Below are 26,044 nucleotides of genomic sequence, written 5' to 3'. Positions count from 1 at the left end.
TGCATTAAAACCAATCTAATGCTACAATGGAAATCAGACTCACCTTGTACTCTGAGGAAAGGAATCGAGGATAGAGAATGAAGCAGAGACAAACACAGAGAGAGAGAGATACAAAAGATTGTCAATCTGGCACATATTTCGCTTTTCACTCTGGGATAAATCTCAAGGTTTATAAGGCAAAAGGCAAAATAATAATCTACGGTTTAGACACTTATCAGCCATAACATTAAAACCATCTGTCTAATATTGTGTAGGTCTCCTTTGTGCTGCCAAAACAACTCTGACTGTCGAGGCATGGACTCCACAAGACCTCTGAAGGTCATGAAGGTGAAGGTGTGGTATCTGGCACGTTAGCAGCAGATCCTTTAAGTCCTGTATGTTCCGAGGTGGGGCCTCCATGGATCAGACTTGTTTGTCCAGCACGTCCCACAGATGCTCGATCGGATTGAGATCTGGGGAATCTGTGGCCAAGTCAACGCCTTGAACTCTTTGTCATGTTCCTCAAACCATTCATGTACAATTTTTACAGTGTGGTAGGGAGCATGATCCTGCTGAAAGAGGCCACTGCCATTAGGGAACACTGTTGCCATGAAGGGGTGTATTTGGTCTGCAACAATATTTAGGTAGGTGGTACGTGTCAAAGTAACATCCACATGAATGCCAGGACCCAAGGTTTCCCAGCAGAACATTGCCCAGAGCATCACACTACCTCCAACTTCTTCCCATAGTGCATCCTGGTACCATCTCTTCCCCAGGTAAATGATGCACACACACCTGGCCGTCCACGTGATGTAAAAGAAAACAGGACTCATCAGACAAGGACGCCTTCTTCCATTGCTCCATGGTCCAGTTCTGATGCTCACATACACATTTTAAGCAATTTCGGCGGTGCACAGGGGTCAGCATGGGCAGTCTGACCGATCTGCAGCTACGCAGCCCCATACGCAGCAAGCTGTGATGCACTGTGTGTTCTGACACCTTTCTATCAGAACCAGCATTAACTTTTTCAGCAGTTTGTGCTACAGTAGCTCTTCTGTGGGATCGGACCAGATTTGCTATCCTTCGCTCCCCACGTATTAATGAGCCTGGGGCACTCATGACCCTGTCGCTGGTTCACCGGTTGTCCTTCATTGGACCACTTTTGGTAGGTACTAACCACTGCATACTGGGAACACCCCACAAGACCTGCCGTTTTGGAGATGCTCTGACCCAGTCACCTAAACATCACGATTTGGCCCTTGACAAAGTCTCTCAGATCCTTACACTTGCCCATTTTTCCTGTTTCCAACACCTCAACTTCAAGAACTGACTGTTCACTTGCTGCCTAATATATCCCACCGCTTGAGAGGTGCCATTGTTACGAGACAATCAATGTTATTCATGTCACCTGTCAGTGGTTTTAATGTTATAGCTGATCGGTGTATGATATATATTATACCTCTCATTGCCCCCCAGTTGGAGTCATGGTCATCCTCTCCAAGATCAGCCGCCTAGAAAGGGCAGACAGAAAAAAAAAATCAATTAAATCAATGACTGAAAGATTCCGGCTGCTTCGTAAGTTTGTGCAATTAAAGTCACGAAAACCATCTCACGGATGTTCCTCTTTAATTTCCTGAGGTTAAAGGTCACAGACTAATGCAAACTGAGGCTTTAATATCTGGCTGACGTGCTGTTATATTAGCTCCATCACTAGTTTTCACTCATGCAACAAACTGCAAACTGTCTCTGCTCAGCTAATAAATAATAGAGTGATACAGAACAGTGGGTGCCAACACTTTCCAAACACATGCTATCTCAATCCTGCACTTCTGGTGCAGCTGCTCTAAAAGAAGTACAATGTTAAAAAGGAAGGACAAGGAAATGTGTGTTTTAGAGGATAACACTGTAAACTGTGTGCACAATGCTGCCACCTAGTGTACAACACACTACCACTTCCTGTCTCTGCTCCCTGAGAGATGCTAAGTAAGGAATAAAACACTTGAGGGTGAGCTGTTATAGGAAAATAATCAACAACAAGGTTGTGATGAACAAGAGTTAGTGTTTCCATCCTGATATTGATTATTTTCATTTAAAAGCACACCATGAAGCGTTTTATTCCTTGAAAATGACAATTCGCCAATAACTTTATTTTTTATTTATTATTAAATGACATTTTTACTATATTATAGTTAATAGAACACCTGCAAATCAGGTTCTCACTTACGTTATAGCAGCTATAAACAGTCGTTCCCTCACCAGCCTCTCTTTTTATTCTCTCTTGAAGTTAATAAGACAAAAATAATAAAAACGCAGCTTTTCATGTTACTGAAAAAAACGCAAAGCGTAAACTCTTCTGTCCTGAAGGTGTCGCTAAACCTGGGTTCAAAGCACTGACACTGGAGACTCCTTCCGTAAATGCATGGAGCGTACACCGTACAAGTCCCTGTGAATGAGCGGTTACTATAGAAACGATAACGTATTAGAACAAGTGCATTAATATAAACCTGTAGCGCAGCTGCACTACTGTCAGAGCTGCTGTTATAGAAACTAGAGAATTCAAAAGCGCTCTGGTTTAATAAAGATTTACTCTGTCTGTGCTTCCTGAGCTCATCGGTATCTTATTTCCATTTTATTGACAACACAGCCTCTGTGTCCTCTCTAAAGTACGCAGACAGAGAGTATTGGTGAACTACATCCTCAGTCAAATCGAGTTTCAGCGTCTCTATCGTGATCCATATGTGCGATTAGAGGACATCATCCTTGTCCTCACAGCTGGAGGACTTTTATAACCAAACAAAAGTCGTCATCACTGACACAATGGATACGTGACCACAGCTGTTACACCCAAAGCACACACATGTGGAGAGAGATTGCAGACAGATGTAGAAGCTGGATATGTCATCTCACACCTCACACCTCACACAGCAGGAGAAAGGTTCGTGTAAGGATCTGCAAGAGAAGCGTACTTTACCTTGTAGATGCCGTTATGCCCGTAGCCTGGGAGTGAAGCAGACTTATTGTAGGGGAAATCTGTAACAGATATGAGAAAGCTACTTTTCAGACCAGACCTGTGTGAGAAGTGGAATTAGTGTCACTGCGTCTGGGAAAACCCATCAGATGTCACTGCGGCTGAATTCTGGCAAACAGCCAAAGATCAAAACATTGGGGATTTCATCAAAATGGAGATTTTCTTCCTATGACACACTGACCAGAGAGAAAAAATATCCTGTGCCTGCTCTGTTTTTCATTGTAAATAATTCACTAAAATTTTTATTTGTAAATAATTCACAAGAGCTCCTTGTTTTTCACTTCTAAAGCTTATGGTTTGCAATTATGGTGTTGAAAATAAACTGTACCAAAAAAAAGAGTATTTACTTCATTTACTCAATAAACATTAGCATTTTTATAGGTGATTTTCATCAGTACAGGATCTAAGAGTAAAATATGATAAAAAGCAAAGGTAATGCTGAAAAAAGATGGCACACTTGAAGTAAAAACATACTGCAAAAATTAATCGTTAGGAAAACGTTCAAAAGTACCTTAGACTTGAAATCATAAATATATCTCACCGACATGACGTGTATTTTTGTTTACGTTTTAATCTTTCTTAAGCTTTCGACAGAGATCATGTTGCGTAATGCCAAGTGCGCACACACACGCACACACACACACACACGACACAATCGCTGGTAGACGAGGCGTCACTCTGACACTAGCAGACTGCGACGGCATTGTAGTGCCACTGTTTATAATAAAAATACAAGATTTTGAGAATAAAGTTTTAATATTTCGAAAATAAAGTCATAATATTATGAGAAAAAAGTCATAACAGTATGTGAAAAAGTTGCAATATTTCAAGAATAAAGTCATACTATATATTAAGAAAAAGGCCATAATATTTTGAGAATACAATCACAATATTTTGAAAATAAAGCCATAATATCTTTCAAAAAGTCATAATATTATGAGAAAAACTCACAATATTTTGCGAATAAAGTCATAATATTATGAGAAAAAAGTCATAACAGTATGTGAAAAAGTTGCAATATTTCAAGAATAAAGTCATACTATATATTAAGAAAAAGGCCATAATATTTTGAGAATACAATCACAATATTTTGAAAATAAAGCCATAATATCTTTCAAAAAGTCATAATATTATGAGAAAAACTCACAATATTTTGAGAATAATGTCATAATATTAAAAAAGTCACTGTTATGAGAATAAAATCTTAATATTTCATGAAAAAATTAATAATATCTGATATTATGAGAAAAAAAAGACAGAATAAAGTTAATATTTAGAGAAAAACATTTTTTTTCTCAAAAACTTTTTTCTTGTAACATGATGACATTTTTCTTGAAATGTTACAGTGTTATTTTCAAAATCTTATAATTTAATTTTTTAAACAGTGGCCCAAAAACGTTGTCGTAAGCAGACAGTGATACGCTACTGCGTTGCATTTTATATGCGATTTATTCCCAAAACTTGATTTTTAGAAGAAAGACATCTGATATGTGTCTTTGTACACTTTCTATAGCTAGCTTGTGTGGAAATCGCACTCGTCTGGTGCTGAGCGTGAAACCACGGCCAGTAAACTAGCGACCTGCGTAGAGCGATTTGATTAGCGCGAGACAAAAATAAAATGGCTGCCGCTGTGAGCGCAGCTTTATCGTACATTCCTGACATTAAATCTGAACCTTTGTGACTTCCTGCTTCCTGTCTGCATTATGAACTGTGTTGAACGATGATCTTTTTTTTTTTTGACATGTGCGTTCAAAATAAGAGCCACATGTAAAATACGTCACGTGTCAATGTGGTCTACATGTGTACATTTTCCTGTCTGAATCATTCAGTCTTACAAATCACAACCTCATCTAGTAAAAATCCAGCATAAATAACCCTCTGTCCTCCATAGCGATGGGTCTGTATTATCGCTCACTGCTCTGAGAGTGATTTATCATCGCACTGGTGTAATTTACTGAAAGGCTGATCACTTCCTGTCTGGGCTAGCTCGCCTGCATTGGGTTTAAGACACTAAAGGAAGAGCTGATTGATCAGTTACTCACTGGGCTGAGACATATCCGTGGGCAGGCTGTGTGTGGAAGTCCTGGGGTCAATGTCCGGCGACTGTCCATCACTCTGACTCTTTAGAAGCGTCCAGCTAGTTCTGGTCTACGGACACACGCAACGCAAAGATCAGTAGAGGACATGCATCTGTATCTGTATCTGTATCTGAATCTGTTTACTGCTCGAACCTTCTGGAAAGCTTTCTATCTTCTATCTTTAATGTGACTGAGTAAGCAAGCTAACTGTGCTTCAAAACAACAATGCCTTTCCCAAGTCAAAAACTTAGGGCTACAGGTTACAACGATAGCCATGTAGTAATATTTTCCCAGATTTACTTTAGAACTGGGGTTTGTTACATTCCAGAAAGATGAGAAAAGTTCTCTGGATACGGTATGAGAATGTTACAGAGCTGGACTCGGCGCTGCTGCGAGTCAAAATCAGGTCCTTTAAGGAGCATTTCATTATAATGCCCTTATATAATACAATGATCTAAGAATATAATGATATTCTGAGAACATTTTCTTTTAATAACATCAGACAGCGAGCATTTAAGAATGATGAAAAAACACGTGCAATGAACGTACAAGGTTTAGACCGTTTTCCCAGATTCCCCACAGTATGCGTGTAAAATGTAAGCTTGTGTAACTATTTAATAATAATAATAATAATAATAATGATAATGAACAAACAGAGCTAATACCTTTCTGTCTACATCATCTCCATCTTGCCAGGAGGTTCTGGAGGCTGTTAAAAAAATGCACAATGCACCAATCAGCTTTTACATAAAACAGTAACGGCACGGTCACCCTCAGGAACAAACAGGAAAAGTATCATGCAACGTGCTTCACAAAAAATTACAAGAAAATAAAATACAAATTAAAATGTCACCTAAAGGATATCAGCTTACAGAACGTATTTTCAAACGTCATAAAGGAAAACGCTGAGTTAAGAGAAGAAACGTAGTAAGCCAAAAAAAAAAACATTTTAGGAGAAATAAAACACTAAGCGCAAAAAAAAATAAAAATAAATAAATAAAAAGTGTAGAAATGACTAGAAAAGACAATCAGATGACTCATAATATTACCAACACACCACAGTGATCTACACACAAGTCTTACAACAATCACTATGAATTACACAGATGTCTTCCACTGACTAGCCAAGGCCACTACGATGAGTCACACACATAAACCACAACACACTGTCCCATAGCAAAGGCACATGATCACAATAAAATGAGATGCTGTCAGTGAGTGGATGGATGAAGCCATGAAAATAAAAAACAACAAAATATATACAGTACTGTGCAACAGTCTTAGGCACCCTATTGTTTTTTTAGTACAAGCTTTGTTATAGATTTTTATTTTCTGACTTCTACATTATTGATTCAGTACAAAAACATGTTAGATCCAAACATTAGCACAAAATGAAATGTTAGAGAAAAATGTTTGTATGTCAGTAAAAAAAAAGCAGATAAAATGTTTTTCAGATAAAAACATAATGAAGGCTGCTGGGTTTCGCTGCAGAAATAAGAAGCGAGTCGACAGTCAAAGTCTCCAGAAGAACTGCGGCTGCTTCTGCAAGATGCTCAGTAACACTTCCAGCTCATTTCCTTATAAAACCGCACACACTGCACCTCAGATACTGTTTTTTAAAGCAAACATTCATTTATAACTGTTTACTGCTTTTTATCGTATTTTTTTTAAAATGTAGAAACATTTATTTTCATTATTTTTGAAGGCATCTTTGCTCTACAGCTTTTCTTTGCATGTGCCTAAGACTTTTGCACAGAACTGTATATACACTGTGTGCTTCCATAATCAGAGCTGATGGTTTGTAAAAGTAAAATAAAAAGAACTAAACTGCACTTAAAGTACCTCTGATTTTAAAGACGTAATAGTTAAATTGTATAACTCGTATCATTTCACTTAAACTTCTTGTACTTCTATAAAAAAAAGCCCTAATTCATGGAGTGATGCGCATGAAAACAGCTGCGACGTCACAAATTACTCTCAATGACGTCACACCAATCACGGCTCATATGCAAATTAATTAACTTAAAGATGACAACAAAACCTGAGAGGTAGGCTAGCTAAACATTAGTGATGAAGAAAATAGTTTTGGTTGTTATGGTAACGTTAGATTTGGACAGGATTACAAGAATTCACCGAGAAAACAACATGTAACTCGAGATTCTGATAATGAAATAACGAAACCCCTGCGAGGAATCCACGCGCTCTCGGGCTAGCTAGTGGAAACGCAGGAGGACGCAGGAGAAACGGTACAGTATATTCACGTATATATTTATAAATCTTGGAAGTTTGTAATGAACGCAGAGGTCTAGAGGTATTTTTAGGTTATTTGTAGGAAGTAAGGAATAAAACTTAACCAGGAAGTGTCCTGAAGTGTTTTTATTCCTTTTATACCACAGTCAGTGATTATTTTAAACAATGACACATCATAATTTTATCATTTTACAGTCACATTTATTGTTGTTGAATGTCTGCAGACCAAGTTTCTGCTCTGATTTGCGTTACAGCAGCTTTAAACAGTCGTTCCCTCATCAGCCTCTCTTTTTTCTGTCTCCTGAAGACAAAAAAAATCACAGTTTGTCGTGTTATTAAGTGTAAACTCGTCCATTCTGAAGACTTACTGGCTGTTACAAAGCGCTGAGACTGGAGACTCCTTCCATAAATGTTAAATAAACGTGTTTTTATGTGCAGTGTCGTACATAATGTATCAGAATGAGCGCATTAATATAAACCTGTGATTTGCAGCTGCACTACTGTCAGAGCTGCTGTTCTAGAAAATTAATCAACACCTTCTGACCAATCAGAATCCAGAATTTCACAACGCTATTTAGCACTGAGGTTTAGGAAGACGTGTTCAGGGGTACTTTAAGGCGAAAGTTTCACGTCACTCGTGTGGTTAGGTATGTGGTTATGTGGTCTGTAATGTGGTTAGGAATTTACAGCACAGTCTGAAATGGAAACCCCAGAACCAAAACAAAAGGTCAAAGGTCACCGGGTACCATGGCAACAAGATACCATGATAGCACCGGTATCATGCAACAGAGCATGCACAGAGTGATGGTTATATCACGCAGATTGAACTGTACCATGCTGTTTGTAGATAGGGGGTTTTCTATAGATATTATCTTTGGCTTTATTATCTGGAATGGAATACAGAGAGAGCATGACAGATGCAGAGATGACAGAGAGAGAGAGAGAAAGAAAGAAAGACAAGAAGAACCATGAAAAAACAAGCATGAGTTAGGAGTTATTGAAGGATGGATTGAAGTCAGGACAGCAGACGGGCAGTGCCGAGCTGAAGAACATCTGTCGGTGTATTAGATTTGAAACTTCAGACTCGTTGTAATGTGTAACCGATCATGATTAGCATGCAACAATCAAAAGTTTGGTAGCGTCGTCTTAGCTCCAATCGTTATAGGCTTGATTACAGAAAGAAATGATTAAAGGAATAGTTCAGTCAAAAAATTACATTTTATAATAACTACATCCTTCTCTTATCAGCTAAGTAAAGGAATAAAACACTCAGCGCAGTGCTGTTATAAGAAACGAATCAGTGTCGAGGTGGTGTGATGAAACACAGTTACTGTTACCAGCTTAAAGTTGATTATTTTCCTATAACAGCATGTCCCGAAGTGTTTTATTCAATGAATACCACAGCATTTTTAATTGTAAAAGAATGAAGAAAAGAGAATACATGGTCAGTTAGATTTAAGAGAAAATATTGTACATAGTTTATATAAAATATTAAGTCAGTTCATTATACTAAATAGAATTTAAACACCTGTTTAATCTACTAGTTTGAATTCTGTAGAGTGAGTGTAATATTAACGTGATCCAATTACATTTATAATATCTATAGAATTAAAATAACTTAATTTTTAACGACTAACTCACGCAGCATGACAGTGCAGTGGGTTACAGTGGGTCTCAGGCTCGCTCCTGAACTTAGGTGAGAGTGAGGAGTTTATTTTTATTTATTTTATTGAAAGTAAATGATCAAATCACATTGGCTGTACGAAAACAAACCGTGTTGATGCAACTCAAGTCATCTACGTACAACCAATGTACACATCTGAATTAATTAAATTCAATGAGCTTTTTTTTCAGTGTACATTTTATCCATTTACAGTTACATTTAAAGTTCCTGTTATCACTTAGCAGCTATAAACAGTCATTCTCTCACCATCCTCTCTTTTTTTCTCTCTCTCTTGAAATTAAAAAAGACAAAAAAAAACATGCAGCTTGTCATGTTACCAAGAAACCACAAAAGCGCAAACTCTTCTGTCCTGAAGATGGCAGAATACTTCAAATTACAGCTTTACCTCTGACTCTGACACTGGAGACTCCTTCCATAAACGTGTCCTTACAGAAATCTTTGGTTTTCAATCTGTTAAGTGGAGTGCTCGCCGTACAATCGGCTGTGAACGAGCTGTTACTATAGAAACGATAACTTATTAGAACGAGTGCATTAATACAAATTTTCAGCTGCACTACTGTCAGAGCTGCTGTTCTAGAAAATTAATCAACACCTTCTGACCAATCAGAATCCAGAATTCATCTGTGCTGTCATATGAAACGTGTATAATGCACAGAGTTTGCGTTTTAGAGGTTTCAGAAGTAGCTAATAATTAAGAGAAGCCTGTAGCTACCAGTTTAGCTAGCTACCCAACATGTCTGGCCTGATCGACATGATGTTTAAAGGAAAAGCATGTCAAATGAATTTTTGGATGAATTATTCCTTTAAGAGAACACTGACTGTAATAATCAAATCCAGTCTGCTGAATTAGACAGTGATTTGATTACCCAAAACATACAGCTCAGAACCAAAGAAGCATAAAATCCCTAAAACCCAAGACAATATGAGGATAAATGGAGTAACTGAAATGGCACTATCGTTTAATTCTTTGATAATTGACACAGCATGTTGGTCTCTCTGGTCCATTTCATCTTAACCTCACTTTACTTTAAGCTCGACTACTTCCAAACAACTGCCCTAAATTAACTGGAGTGCTTTTCAGGAAAAATGATTCACTTTTAACACAACACACGCAGCTTTTTCTCTGTAAGAGCTGTTTCAGCATGTGCCAGCGCTGGAAACAAAAGACACCATAAAAAACAGGGGAAAAAGGAGAATAGAACAAAAACACATAAACCCCAAGATTCATTTTACTGATTCCTCAGTGACAGTGACAGTTACGTGCTTATGAATAATACGCCTTCGCTCTGGCTTAGAGCAGTAAATACAACCATAAATGCGAAATATATTACGACTCGGACTTCAAACACAGCTTACGAGCGCAGTTCTTCTCATGAGATGTCTGCAAAAATGCTCTGTATAGAGAATCTGAAACAGTAAACAGACCCCGTATTCCAATCTAAACCGAGATATAAACCCACCTTTAATATGATACAGCAACCAACAAAAGTCAAGTGAAAAACAAACAGAGACGTTTTGGAGGGTTATGGAACCTGGTTGCATAAGTATGCACACCCCTTGACTAATACTTTGTTAGAGCACCTTTTGCTTGTAATTCAGCACTCAGTGTTTTTGGGTAAGAGTTTACCAACTTAGCACATCTTCATTTAGCAATTTTATTCCACTCTTCCTTACCAAAACGCTCCAGAGCTATCAAACCGCGAGGGAATCTCCTGTACACAGCCCTCTTCAAGTCACTCCACAGATTTATCTGATTGAGCCATTCCAAAACGTTGATCTTCTTCTTCTGAAGCCGGTCCTTTGTTGACTTGGATTTGTGCTTTGGGTCGTTATTGTGCTGGAAGGTGAACTTTTTCTTCATCTTCAGCTGTCTAACAGAGCCCTACAGGTTCTGTGCCAAAATAGATCGGTATTTGGAGCTCTCCATGATTCCCTCTGTCTTGACTAGAAGAGAAGCAGACCCATAGCACGATGCTTCCACCACCATGCTTCACTGTAGGTATGGTGCTCTTTCTGTGATAATCTGTTGTTTTTTTGCCAAACATATATTTTAGAATTATGTCCAAAAAGTTCTACCTTGGTCACATCAGACCAGAACACATTTTGCCACATGGTCTGGGGTGGTTTAGGTGGTCTTTGATTTATTTTTTTTTCGTGAGAAAGGGCTTCCATCTAATCACCCTACCCCATAGCCCAGACATGTGAAGAATACAAGAGATTGCTGTCACATGGAGGGAGAGTCCAGTATTGTTCAGATATTCCTTCAGCTCCTTTAATGTTGCTGTAGGTCTCTTGGCAGCCAGTTTTTTCTTGACTCTTTATCAATTATGGAGGGATGTCCTGTTCTTGGTGATGTCACTGTGCTGCGCCATTTTCTCCACTTGTAGATGATGACTTTCATGGTGTTATGTGGTACATAGAATGATCGATACATTTCCACATGAGATCCCGTACATGCTTTGTAAGCTCTTTGTGGACCATGGCTTCAGCAGTTGGATGAAACCAAGAAGATGTCAAGAAAATCCTACAGAAGCAGCTGATCCTTATTTGGGGTTAATTAATGACAGGTGTATGATAATTACTTTTGAACATGAGTCTGAATGTGATTGGTTCATTCTGAGCACAGTCACATGACCCATTATAAAAGGGTGCTATATCACATTAAAGGTGGAAAATGTTCTGATATGATTTCTCTTGGTTTCATTTTTGTTACAGCACAAAAACCTGCACTTTTTTGCAACAGGGGTGTGTAGACTTTTTATATCCACTGTATTTCCCTTCCCGAGACGTTTATTAGGATGGCAGCTGCCATCTGAAGTTGCTAATTTATCCAAAATTGCAGGCAGCTTCACATATACAGTGTCTCTGTTGCTCATTAAATTTCTCATTCATTTTCTCCACAGACTTTTCAAAAAAATGCATCAAAACAGTTTAAAAGGTCAAACCAACCAGCTATGAAATGAATCATAACCTCATGAAAATGAACATATAAAATTATGAAGCAAAATGAAAAAAAAAAAAAAACAGAAAAAAAGGCAAGAGATTCTAGAGACAATCCGATAATTCTCTTCACCAGGCCAACATTTTATGAAACAATCAAAATATTTGCATTTCTTGTAGCTTGCTATTTTGTACAACAGCCGTATTTACATAATGTAACCTCACAGCTTACACAGCTAACATGCACATAGCTGTTATTCAGCAGTTCATCAAATACGACTGTCACAATTATTACATCATTTCCAAATTGCCCAAATGGTGGTCACCCTTTAAATAGCACAGTGACAAATATTTAGCATATCTGGAGTTGTAACATAACTGTTATTACTAAAACTTTTCCATTACAATCATCGACAATGTTTTTCCATCGTTCATTATTCATGTTCATAGTTGCTTGTGAGGAATATCACATTCTGTGTCATGCTGTTATAGGAAAACAATCAACTCTGGAGTGTTACTATTACACAGCACAGTTACTATTACCACTGCAAAGTTGATTATTTTCCTATAAAAGCATGTCCCAAAGTGTTTTATTCCTCTTATACCACAGCAATTTGCCAACAATTACAATGTATTAGTTATTAAAGAACAACACACAATTTTTATCCATTTATAGTTATATTTAATGTCATGGAACATCCAAGAAACAAGGTATTTCCTGTTTTCATGTACATTCTAGCAGCTATAAGCAGCTGTTCCCTCAACAGCCTCTCGCAGCTTGTCATGTTAAAGAAAAAAACGCAAAAAGCGTAAACTCCTCTGTCCTGAAGATGCTGGAAAACTTAAAGTTACAGCTTTACGTCTGATTGTTACTGCTGTACTACTGTAACTGCTGACACTGGAGACTCCTTCCACAAATGTTAAATGAATGTCTCCTTACAGAAAACTTCACCAGATCAACGATTAATAATTGGCAACACTTTTTAAATCTGTTCATGTAGAGCGTCCACTGAACCATTCCCTGTGAACAAGCTGTTACTATAGAAACGATAACGTATTAGAACAAGATCTTACAGTAAATTAGTCCAATCAGTATCACAAATTCATTGGGGTTGTGGTATAAAGTAGCGTTATTAATTGGATCATGTCTTCCTTTTGCTATTTTAAGATGGAGAGAGACATGTAATTGATTTTAATTTACATTACATGTTCAATGTTGATGTAGGATGTACATGTATTACTGAATTATTATCATGCTTATATTATGAGTGTCATAAAATCATAATCATAAAAAAACAATCTAGTTGTGTTCAGTATCAGAAATATATCTGCTGCTATCAGGCCTACCTGGGATGTGGAAATGCTTAGGTGCAGCCACGTATGCAGAGGACGGAGATTTGCCATCGGAGTAGGTGGAGAGGCTCGGGGTACTACGACCACTTTCACTACCTCCAGGGGGAGAAGGTGAGGGCAGATAAACACACAGAGGGGATTGGGGAGGGGATGTGAGAGAGCAGAGTTACGCTGTGTTGCTTCTTAAATCATTAATACAGTCACACCTCATGACCCAGCCTGCTAAAGCTAAGTGCAGGAACACACTACTGTGTATTACAGTTTAGAGCACGAACGGCAAACTGATTTAGCTACCAGGGACTTTCTACGTTTTTTATCATCTGAACCCCTTCAACCTAAATTATTTACACACCAAGATTTAAAGCAAGTTTAAATTTAAGTGAAACTTTTGTTAAGCTATACAACCTTACCATGAAACATTCAGCTGGTTTTGTGTCCAGTCACGTTTTCACCTTTTGTTTTCAAATGTCTTTTTAAGAAAGCTGGCTTCATGCTTTCATTAAAAAGTTGCTCCAAACATGTCACACACTCTGGAAGGGGTTTGGCCTTGTTACTGTTTACCGTGCATGAAAATCTGAATCGTAACTACTCCACCCTGTACTTACAGAACGTTTCCCGCTTTTGAACTTATGTTGTCTGATTTGTGCTTGGACATTCCTGTCCATTTAAAGAGACCTTAAGAAGCTGTAAAGATGAAGACATCTTTAGCCACTAAGATTGAACTAGCTAGCTAGCACTGCAATTTACATTTAACTGTCATGTCTATGTCAGAATCAGTGCTGAACTCCAGTTCCCAGAATGCACTGTGGCCTCCAACTATGGCTGCCATTAACCATAATTCCTACACCACACGCGCCGTTCCTACACCGCTCAAACTCACCTCAATGCTAACAGCTTTCACCTGAACACAATCACACTCACAAAGACACACACACACACACACACACACACACACTCCATAATGTCTACTATTTTGGATTTGTCTATCTGCCTTTTTAATAAATTCTGGACCCGCAGAATTTATTCTTCGCCGCCTGACATTAACCCTCACATGCTACGAACTGACCCATGAATAATTCAACTTCTCTCACTTTTCACTTATGAGCTTACAATAAAATGTTATTATTATATTATTAACTCTTTTAATTAATTAAAGTTTTTCACTGGAAAAATATGTGTAATTAAAATGTAACTTAATGTGACACTGACATTACTATTACAATCTCATGACCCCTCTGTAGCAGACCAACAACACGTCAACAACTCCTCCTAATGTGTTTGTTTAATCTGAGTTCATGAAGAGACGTGTTTACAGAGTCCAATTTGTGGCTTTCTATAAAGAATTACTTTTCATTAGCACATTCTGTCAGTAGCTGAGTTTACAGCACTGAGTTTATTGCTCTGTTTTTCTCCCTAGCCGATTAACAAAGCTCTTTTTTACAAATCTTTAGATTTAATTTCATTCCACAAGACGATTTTAATTTAGAATGCAGATTCTGAGTTCATTTGATGGACTGGATCAGAACCTTCATCTGGCTGGTCCGTTTGTTTCACAGCCCTGCGTCAGAAGCGCTGACTCTGTTTCACTCGGATCTGCACACATTCGATCAGTCAGGAACCGAACTGTTATAATGCCCCTGTGACCACAGACTACAAGAATGCACAGTGTCATTAGCAGGCTGGAGCATGAGGTCGTGAGGAAGGAAGCACTTTTTATAAATACTTTTGAAGAAAGGAGGGGTTGAAAACAAGAAAGAGAGAGAAAAGGAGGAAAAGAGAGGAGAGAGGTGCATATACTGTTTGTGAAAGCATGTGGGACTTGGCTGTAAACTCTTGGCTCACTCTCTCATTCTCTCTCTCTCACACACACACACACACACACTTAGAGACTGTACAATTTGCTAATATACACTTTATACACATGCACAACATAAAGAATGCGGTTAGTAAAGGGCCGGTCAATATCAGTAAGAAACACTTCCACACATCTGGAGAAGTTACATTCCAGAGACAAACTCCGAGTTCAGCATGGAGAATAAAATCAGACCTTTTTTAACCCGAAAATGCATTACTGTGACATATAAATGGGTGATTCCATGATTAAGGTAAAATACTTTTTAAATACAGTTAAAGTGTCCTTCACAACAACCCACAGTGAGGGGAAATAAATATTCAATCACATCAAATTTACACACATGATGTCTTTTGACTTGTACTTTCAAAGCAGTGATCATGGTGAAGGTGAAGGAGCTTCTTAAAGTTCTCAAAGACGACATTATTACACAACACTCAAATGAAAAAAGCTACAGAGCCATAGCACAGTCCTTAAACATCCCTGTCAGTAAAACTGGATCAATAATATGCAAGTGGAAAGTTCACGAAACCATAAACTAATCGTCTCTGCACAGGTGAGCTACGCAAGATTTCACGCCATGCTCTCAGATCAGTGATGAGGAAGGTAAGAGAGAAGAAGGCAGTCACTCGAAAAGAGTCGCAGGACGACCTGAAAGCAGCAGGAACAACAGTTACAGTTACAGAGAACAATAAGCAATGAACTGCAGCGCAATGATCTCTGTTCCTCCACCTCACACTAAACTCCTCTGCTAAAGAAGAAGCACAGACATTTTGGAATATACTCTGGTCAGATGAAACAAAAATACGACTCTCTGGCAATAATTCAGCTCATCATATTTGAAGAATGAAGCGATCCCAAGAATACAGTGAAGCATGGTGGTGGGAGCATCGTGATATGACGCGGCATCTTTGCAAACAGTATTGAGGCGTTACATGTCATCGAGGGAAGCATGAATGGAGGGATGAATTAGAGGAAAATTTAATCAGCCAAGAAACTGAATCTGGTGAGAAAATGGATGTTTGAGCAAGACAACGACCCCAAACATACAACTAAAATAACTCAAGAAGGCCTTGCATTGTGTAGCCAATTACCTGACTCAAATCTCAGTGAAAACTTTGGAGGATTTTGAAATTGTGAGTCCATCAGAGGAATCCTTGTAACCTTGGGGAACTAAAGACGATTTGCCAAGAGGAATGGACCAAAACTGAACCACAATGTTGCAAAAAGCTAATTAATTCATACCAAATCTTCAATTGCCAACGATGACTTTGGTAATTTGTCTGAATACTTTTTTCCCATCAGTTTTCTTTCTTTATGCTTATGAATACATACTTTTTTGTCATATTTATAAGTTCAAAGTCAAACGATACTATGTGTGTAAATATGAAATGGATATACAGTATGCACTGGAGGTATATTAAACAACAAAATTAAAAGTGTCTGAATACTTATTTCCCCTCAGCGTATGTGCATGCTTCAGATTAATAAAATCCTACAAAATCTACAGCACTTAGAAAACAGCATTTGTGGTGAGAACAGCTGAACTCGCATCCCTACTGACTGTCGAGTTAGCATATGCAGCTCCACACCCAATAAACGCTCTAGAAGAACAAAAAACAGAACACATTGCTCCCTTAAGACGTGATTAGACCCAGAATCAAGCCAAATGGAACCCAGACCCCAAATTATGATTCCTTCACTATGCCCTTTAATTATCTACCGAGAACTTCATTTTAACCCTGGAGTGGTTGAGAGTCCTGAATAATCCCTTTCCCAGATCTGTAGACAACCGATCATTACACCATGGCACATTCAACCCTGCTTCAGATGAGATAAACCTCTGTATTCCCTGACTGGCAATGAGCCTCGAGTCTGTGCTGGTGTTCATTTTAATCATGAGAAACGTCTAATTAGAGATTAGAGATTAGACAAAACAGATCAGTCAATGACAAATCAACAGCACATGATAAAATGCAGGCAGTTATCTCCACACATCAGCATCAGATACAATCCAACAACATAGCACAACACTGACAAGCACAAATACCACACTCGCACAATGATACACGTTCAGTCCATTACAAGATAGAGATAGAGACTCCAGATCATTCTAGTGCAGTCATCATAATGCCGACAATATACTGTATACAACACACACTCACACGCACAACAGGTCCATGCGTCATCACAGTGCATGATGTTAAAATAGACAGTCTGTACAGACACCAGATCTGCCAACCCCGAAGACGAATAATGAGTAAAAAAAAAAAAAAACGTTTATTTCTCATAGGGAAAAAATGTCAATCATGACTCATTAACAGTACACTTTCAGTCTTTCGTCAGTCTTTTTACAAATTGCTTGTCTAATGTTCCTTTTAGAAATGTTTCCATAAAGCTGACGTTCTCTGTTGATCATAAAGCTTGAACGCATCTCCAAAGACAGATGTTGGAGAGCAAACTGTGTTTTAATTATCATTATTATTCAAATGATCTGTAAAGCGATAGTGAAACTTTCAGTGGCTGAAATTTTGGTTTCGGATTATAATTAGACAAGTATAGAGTTAGCTAACTGATGTCTAATGTTAGCTAAGTTGAACATACAGTATATTGATAAATTTTATTTCATTATTAGTGGACTCAAAACATTATCCACTGACCGTGAAAAGCGAGCGCGCCGCATCAGCGCATCTTTTAAACGTGAAAATCGAGATGTCATGAGAGCACACTACTAATGTGAGACTGATAGAAGGGGGCGGGGCTTCCAGGGAAATATCAGTTAATATCGGAGGGTTCAAAAGACACATACACGACTGTCAGTCATTTTAGATTAATGTCACGATTGGCTCATCTGGGAGAAAAAAAGAAGATTTATTTGTGCGTGATAACTCATATCAGCGTAATCCGATGTTCAAATGCGGAGCTCATACGCAAAAACAGTAAAGGTTGGCAGGTCTGAGACACAACAACAACAAGCAGAAACAAACCGGACAGTCCACGGGGTGAACCTTGGGGTACACCTACAATCCCACAGGACTGGATTACACTGATAAGAGACATGGAAAGGTCCAGGGCTTTACCGTAAGGAGGCAAATTGAGATGCAGGTCTGTCCTAGGTTTAGTTTCTTGTTTGAATTCTGTCTCAATTCCTGTTTAGGGAAGGCGGGCGAAGGACAAGTAGTAGTTTCATATCTCAGTGCGTTGTTTTTTTTTTTTTTTTTTTTAAAAAAAAGGTTATTTATCCCTAAAACAAATAGTGATATTTGACACTCATTAGTGTTCAGCAGTGAGAGCACATATGGATCCATGCATGGCGTGACATTAGTTGGTTTTAGCGAGCACACGAGGCCTGAAGGCTGAGCCGTGTACCTCTGAAGTATGGGATGTAGTTGTGCTGTTGGAGCATGTTCAGGGTGGTGGGGTTCAGGGAAAGAGTTTGTGGGGTACTTCTACCACCACTAGTGTAGTACAAGGGCAGTGAAGAAGAGTCTCTGGGACTACCCTGGCCAGAATATCGACCCCCGGGGTACACGGGCAACGAGTTGGAATTCCCAGGTTGGGGGGTGTACCTACTGCTCTCATATTGTTCTGAACAAGGAGTCCAACACCAGCCAGGAGGAGAAGGGCAGTAAAATAAAGTCAGTGATTACCAAGTGTGGAAACAAAAAAAATGATGGGAAATGATGTGTACTTGGGCTACGTTCACATTACCACATTAAAGTGATACAAATCTAATTCTGCCTTAATGTTATCTATGTTTATCACAGAAAATCTGATCTTTTCAAATCAGACCTGAGCCACTTTGATATATGATCCTGGATCTGATACATATCTGATAACTGGCCGTGTGATATGAATCACAACGCTCAGATTGGAATGCATGTGCCTTTATCCCAATGTGCTTTAATGAGCATATCGCTGTTATCATTGTCGTCATTCAACAACGGAGGACAGCAAGAGCGGTGACTATATTCAGTGGAAGGATGGAGAAATTGGTGATTGACTCGATATTCAGGGAAATAAACCTATCGAGTGGTATTTGAAACAATTGTGAAAGGAATGGCAAAGCACAGGCAGAAATGAACATGGTTACAATGCCAAAAAATAAAAAGTCTTGAATTTGGCTTGAATTAACGTATTGATCATTGTAACAGCACGTGTCATGAATGTGAAGGTAGCCTTGTATTTTTTGTGATTGTCAGTATGATCAGTATTACCAAAAAAATATAGCACATATCCGAAAGGAAAGTAAAATGGACGACAAGTTTCCTATATACAGGTAATCATCATAAAAACTAAAGAAAAGCTATTTTAGCACTACATAAATAAAGAGGTACCTTGTCTGCTGTAGGTCTGTGGTGAGCGGGACGGGGTGTAGCGGCCGTAACCGCCCAATGAACTGTTAGAGCTGGGGCTGGAGGGTCTTCTCTGACGGGGTGATTTTTCCCCATCTCCCTAAAAGAGAAAAAAAAAGGCGGGTGTGGGGGGGGGCAGGTATATACTGTAAACTGTGCTGTCACACAAAATTGTTCCTATAACACTAAAAACATTAAAGTAAAAAAAATAAGCAGGACAAAACATGATTTTAAAACATGTCATAGGTTCTAAACCAGGGAAGATAAGTCACAGATGGACTGCATGAATGAAACGCATAATTAAATTCTTCATAATACAATCTTGTGCTAAATGATTACAGCACTGACAATACAACATGCAAGCTCCATTCAAGCTGCATGGAGACACAACGAGACAACATTATGTGCTCCTGAGAGATTTCTTGGCCATCAGGTAAGCTGTACTGTACCTCTGTCGGAGTCGGAGTGAGGAACTGCGGGGACTGTGAACGGAAAAAGCAGGGGAGTGAGATGAGGTTATCATGGACTCATGATGTTACATGAAATTAGCACGAGTCGGCTGAGAAGTAAGAAGCAGGACCTTGTTGTTTAGGCTTTAACGATTGACATGCTTTGTATTAGTACGTTCATTTCAAATATCAGTTGCTGATATTTGCTCATTTTTCATGGCGAAAGCAACACATGATAAAAAATTAAAAATTCACCTGAACCCTGTTATCAATATCATCATATGGTACACTGAGCTATTAAGACATTTTACTTCCACTGACATAACAGCAAAAGCTTATAAACAAACATAACATCTCACGATTCTTACGTCTACAACTACAGCATCAACGATTCCTAAATATCTCTCATATTTGATTACACGTCACCCTATGCTGTATGCAAATGTATGCAAATGAGCATGTTGTAATTACCAATTACCATTACAAATCTTACACTTCCTTGTTAAACTACATTACATGATTTCTCACAAATGGTGATTAATCTGTTACGACATGTTCATGACATGCTATTGTCAAATCTATGCAGCCTCATAAAGAACTTCACATGACATTTATTATAATATAAAAACTAACTAATGCACCATATTCGTTTGTTTATTCGTATTTTTCTTAACTATTGACATAAGTTAAGGTGTTATGTTAATGCATGACATGAATATTTGTCATAAACAGAAGCTATCTAGCTTGAAATGGCATAAAATATTAAGCTTATCATGGCAATTTCTTGAGATAAACTACCGTAAACCTGACATAACATCCTCAACAACATGTTTATGACACAGGATTCAATTTATTTCTTTAAAAATATTAAGTCATAATCTCTAATTAGGGAAATGTATACAATATAACAAATGAACAAATATGAATGAATACAATAGCACAGCATGAAGAACAAGCAGAAAGTCCCTGTAAATGATCTGTTATGTGCCAATGGTTTTCACGACTGCTCAATGACTTTCTAAAGTGGAGATGCACTGAAAGCACGTGCGAGTATGAGTACATGTTTTTGGCACTTCTTTATACCGATACTGAAACGAGTAGCCTACTTAATATTAAATGGAAATGTCGATGACTTGTTAGGTTAAATTTTTAACAATATATATTGTATATATGTTTACAGCTAAAAAAGAAAACTAGTTAAAAATATTAATACTGTAGCATGTTACTGTAACCTCATGAGTAAAAAGTGATAGAAGTTGATTGAATTACTGACGGTTCACGTCATAAGATAGCAGTTCTTAGCATGTGAGACTAAAAGTAAATTACAGTAATAATCATGCTAAATCATTCAGTGTGTGTGTCATATTTAGAACTCTTTAATATTATTAGTATGGACAGATATGCTGTCAGTAAAAGAAAATCACAAGACGAAGAACCTCCACTCTCAAATTAGATAACAAAAGCTCCAAAGCGGGAAACCTTCAGTAAGTACATTGAGGAATAGTTAATATCTGGATTTGTGTGCATGGACAGTGACAAGGCCAAACCCTTTCCCAAGTGTGTGATATCTGCGTGATACCCAGAGCCAGCTTGGAGTTCGACGCTGGCTTTCTCATGAAAGTATGAAGCCAGGTTTCTTAAAAAAGACATGTGGAAACAAAACATGAAAACCTGCCCATAAAACCAAGCAAGGCAAGTTTGTGCAGATTAGAAGAGCAACCGAAGCTGTGAATGAGTAAAACTTTTCATTAAGCAAAAGATTCACTGAACGTTAAACTGCTGAACATCTCCAGGGGGTAACTGAGGCAAGTAATTTAATTAGAAGCGGTTCAGCTGATAAAACACGTTGGGAATCTCTGACTTATCTATTAAGATGAGAGGAAGGAGAGGAAGAAAGAGGAGGAAAAGAGGAGGAAGAGGAGGAGAAGGGGATGTTCTTCATACTTTTATCAAGTTGATTTAAAGCAATGTGCAATAGCTAGCTTGGATTGTGGAGAGTTGGGTAGAGTTAACGAGGTGAAGATTGGGATTTGTTTCACATCTGTACAGCTGTAAGTAACGTACGTTTTTGTTTTCATTGCGTTGTCAGTGACCGATAGCAGATGACTGTCAGAAACAACACACTGGAACGTAAGAGCTGTTATTATTGCTCATCTAGAGTCGCCTGTAGATATTTTTTCTCGCCTAGCCAGAGCTTGCAGCTAGCAATAAACTCCTTTACTGATGTTCATGTTTAAGATGTTTTTATCAGTATTGTGCATTACAGAGAGATGCCCTAGTTTCTCACTTTTATATATATATATATATATATATATATATATATATATATATATATATATATATGTATATTTTTTTACAGAGCACAGTTTGCTTTGATTTGAGTGCCATCATTAATCGTGAAATCCGTCCAGATCACTGTCTGGTCATTAGCACGATAAAGTCACGTAGTATCACCTGCTATCAGATGTTGGTATTTCTGTCAAACTGTATTTCTGTCAACTCATTAACAGAAAATAATGATGGAGTTGTGTGTGTTCATGATGTGTGTGTACCTCTACATAGGTCCTGTCCTCTGACGGGTAGCTGACATAAGGTGAGTATGAAAGCATGTCGGGCCTGTCGATGTTATAGATGGCCTTTATCTTAGGAAGAGCTGCGAGGTCTTTATAATCCAGGAACTCATCGCCCAGCTTTGCCTGTGGACATCACATTTCAGATTTTAGATACTGGAAAATCTGTTTAACAGGTTGAACTTTAAAATACGCTCTGACTCTTTGCTGCCACCTGGTGGCTAACAGCCAGATGTGTTTTAAAGGAACTCGGATCAAATGGACTGTAAGTGCTGCGTACATAGATAACTCTGCTTGGAGATCCAGACGCACTGGAGGCGGGAACTGAGGTGATGCTCTCAGAGGAAGTCCTGGTCACCTGGAGAGAGAAAGTCACTGCTCAGTGAGGTACTTTTCTAGCCTGTATTGATTAAAAGAAGCGGCTAATCCTAAAGGGAACCAATAATTACATAACATCATCATACTTTCTCCTTACTACTCGCTTCTCCTCACTGCTTCAAACAGGAAGAGTATTGGAATAAAAGTGATAACCTAATTACCTTATACAGTACGATAGATGAGGATATAAATATAGGCAGGTAAAATAATAATAAGAAAATAATAATAATCATTTAAATAATAAATATGCTTTCTAAGATTGTAAGATTGTATTTATGATAAATCAAAAAAAAATGCCAATCCCTAAAATATTCAACTATAAATAATAACATAATGACATGTCTCAAGAATAAAAATATGCCAAGTTAAGCAAGTATGTTTTTAATTTCGATTTAAAAAACAAGTTATTAAGCTGGCATTCCTGATGCTCACCAGAACACTATTCCAGAGTATAAGGGTGATCTAAGAAAATAGTTAAGGATCTTTTACATCACAACAAAGGTATTAACTAAGAAGCGTATAAGATGGATGTAAACGTGGGACACTCCATCAATCGATTACCCACCAACTGAAATAGGTTTTGGCGCGAGAGACCAGATCACTTGCTCATACTGTGAAGTCACACACACAATAAACATCAAGCCGTCAGAAATACTAATGATCGCCGGTACAAAGCCGTAACTACTACATTAGTATGGCATTAAAGGCACCACTCTGAACCACTTCACTGTAAATACACAACAGCACAAGTGCAGTGAGAGCCGTGAGTCCCTAATCACATGATCATAATGATGGGGTAGGTTGGGTGTGTGTGGGGGGGGATGGGGTTGGGGTTTCAGGGGGGCAGAAGCACACGGTGGCCCAGCAGCTCCGATTTGCACCTATACAGATATAGAGTGTGCACTAAAGCTGAAAGCGGGTTGGGAGGTAAACCCATGCAGGGAAAGACGGGGTGCACGTCACAAACCTGCTCAGGTACATTCAGAATCCTGTCATTGAGCTGTATCCGCACCTGTTTCTGCAGGAAGAGGGGTGTTACAATAAAACGGGATCACAGCTCTACTAGCACTTTAGGACTGTATCAGTTCTCCTGAGCGGAAAGCTGAGGCCCCGGACCTGCTCAATGAGGCATCAGTTTAACACTTACGGGCATTAGTGGAGGAAAAAAAGGGCTACTGTAGTTGAGAGAAAGGTGCTGTGGATCCTACCTTACTTTTCTCCTCCATTCGAGCTGCCTGTCTGCAAGCAGGGTGCCAGATGGAAGAACCTGAACAAGACAGAGAAGCAAGGAAAGAGAAAAAAAAGACCATACGATACAAATTGTATTAAAGTCATATTAAATGTTTCTAAATCTTTCCCACCCATGGCCTATTTATTAATCACAAATCATATTAATATCATTCATATACGACGATGAGTCAAATGAAAACTTTTTATTTATTTTTTAAATTTAGACTGCCTGAATACTGCGGTTAGTTTCTGCTTCTTCTCCTTCAAAACCAACACCAATGACTGAAACCTGCTAAGACCATCTGACTGAGGTGGCACACTGACGTCACAATACTGAACAGGACGGCTGAAAACTACTCGCCGTCAGTAAGTCTGCGTTACTATTATGAAAGCATTAGGGTTGAGCCTTTATAGCACAGCGTCTCAATGTAGACATAAAAGTGTTTACACTTGAACACGCTCACTGACTGACTCGTTCAAACCGCACGAACTTGCTGTTTGTGCCTTCGTGTAATTTGTACTTTGATTGGACGATGTGTGCTTCATCTGCTTCTAAGCGTGTTTGGAAAAAACACTGATCGAGAAAGTAATACACCTGAGTCACATGCGATGGTATCTCACATGCACCTTCTCAATAACTGCTGATGGTGTGTTATGGACGTAATAAACTGGCCCAATCGGAGATCAGATCTAAGGGGGTGTGTCACTCTGTCACTGTGTGATCACCTGACATGACTTTTGAGTGAGAAAGAAATCGGCCCCATCCTCACTTCTTCTTACTATTGTGTGTTTTTCTTATGAGCGTTATGGTGCTCTTGTGCTCGACTTCACAAAAATCCAAATGAATCCACTTTATTAACAGCAACTTTTAATAGAGTTATTTTTATGGATTTTGTATTTTCCTTAGCCTTGCTAGCACATTAACACCACATGGATGATGGAGTGTATTCTGTGTGTGTCAGTGCTTGCTATCCGTCAACGTGTCAATCTTTCTCATTAAAATGCATTGTAAGATGCCAGGGAGTCTATGCAAATGCCCAGGTTTCTCATCAAGTGCTCGTACCCTAGCGTCCAGATAAATAAGCGCAGAGAGATACATGTTCTTATACACGCTTTTAAGTCTACGTGCTTAGCAAAACATTTGACGTTTCAGGTTTCCATAAATCCTGAACTGTACGTCACTTTTAACGCCAGTTCGAATCCACTCTCAGACCTGCACATAATTCTCTGAGAGCTACAGTGACTCAGCAGTCTTTCCTGTCCACTTCGTCCCCGGTCCAATAAATCAGCTGTGAAACACTCGGCGCTGTCGCCAAACAGAAGAGAAGAGAAGAGACGAGAACAGAGCCACGTCTGCTGCTGTGGAAACGAATGAATTAGAGTAGAACTCTGCAGAAATGCAGAATATCAAGCCAAAACCCCTCTCACCAGCAACAGGAAGAGAGGAAGGCTCTTTCACTCCACTGTGCTGTAACATGAATGAAAATATAAAGCTGCCTGATATCCTCGTCTCCGTCTGTTAATATCGTATCATCAGCGTGAGAAATAATATCACAGTAAACTTTTCTGAGATATCGTGGATATCAAAATATCTTTTATTCATGCTTTTTAATAAAAATTACAAACTCCAATTGCTTCACAGCTGAGCTGGTTTTAACATTCTGTACTGTTTTACAGATTCATTTGTTTGTTTGTTTACTATAATAGGAATATAGAATATAATAGAATCTGACCGGGAGCAGTTGATTTGATGTAAAGTTTTGATTAAAGTTTTGTACTGTTTTAAATCTTTAAAATTGTAATATACGTTTGTTTGTTTTTTTTTTTACACATTTACTTATTTGTCTTTATATTATTTGTTTATCTATCTATCTATCTATCCATCTAGCAGCTGATTT

The 26,044-nt window shown here is 38.4% G+C and overlaps 1 protein-coding gene across 1 annotated transcript in view; it reads right to left on the bottom strand.

Moving 5' to 3' along the window:
* Window positions 1–26,044, bottom strand: part of ablim2 (actin binding LIM protein family, member 2) — a 109,360-nt gene that overhangs the window by 11,315 nt on the left and 72,001 nt on the right. The window contains exons 8-22 of the mRNA XM_053238388.1: window positions 24,125–24,183; window positions 23,884–23,934; window positions 22,819–22,896; window positions 22,521–22,664; window positions 19,969–20,001; window positions 19,502–19,619; window positions 18,534–18,752; window positions 18,245–18,313; window positions 13,307–13,408; window positions 8,169–8,222; window positions 5,751–5,794; window positions 5,050–5,155; window positions 2,951–3,009; window positions 1,439–1,490; window positions 44–51 (exon numbers count right to left, since the gene is read on the bottom strand). Of these exons, the coding sequence (XP_053094363.1) occupies window positions 44–51; window positions 1,439–1,490; window positions 2,951–3,009; window positions 5,050–5,155; window positions 5,751–5,794; window positions 8,169–8,222; window positions 13,307–13,408; window positions 18,245–18,313; window positions 18,534–18,752; window positions 19,502–19,619; window positions 19,969–20,001; window positions 22,521–22,664; window positions 22,819–22,896; window positions 23,884–23,934; window positions 24,125–24,183 (1,196 nt within the window). The remainder of the gene's footprint in view (window positions 1–43; window positions 52–1,438; window positions 1,491–2,950; window positions 3,010–5,049; window positions 5,156–5,750; window positions 5,795–8,168; window positions 8,223–13,306; window positions 13,409–18,244; window positions 18,314–18,533; window positions 18,753–19,501; window positions 19,620–19,968; window positions 20,002–22,520; window positions 22,665–22,818; window positions 22,897–23,883; window positions 23,935–24,124; window positions 24,184–26,044) is intronic.

Source organism: Pangasianodon hypophthalmus, chromosome 12 (genome assembly GCF_027358585.1).
Source record: "Pangasianodon hypophthalmus isolate fPanHyp1 chromosome 12, fPanHyp1.pri, whole genome shotgun sequence".
In the NCBI taxonomy this organism is placed as follows: domain Eukaryota; kingdom Metazoa; phylum Chordata; class Actinopteri; order Siluriformes; family Pangasiidae; genus Pangasianodon; species Pangasianodon hypophthalmus.
Note: the sequence above shows the minus strand (reverse complement) of the source record. Positions and strands in the feature narration are given on the sequence as shown.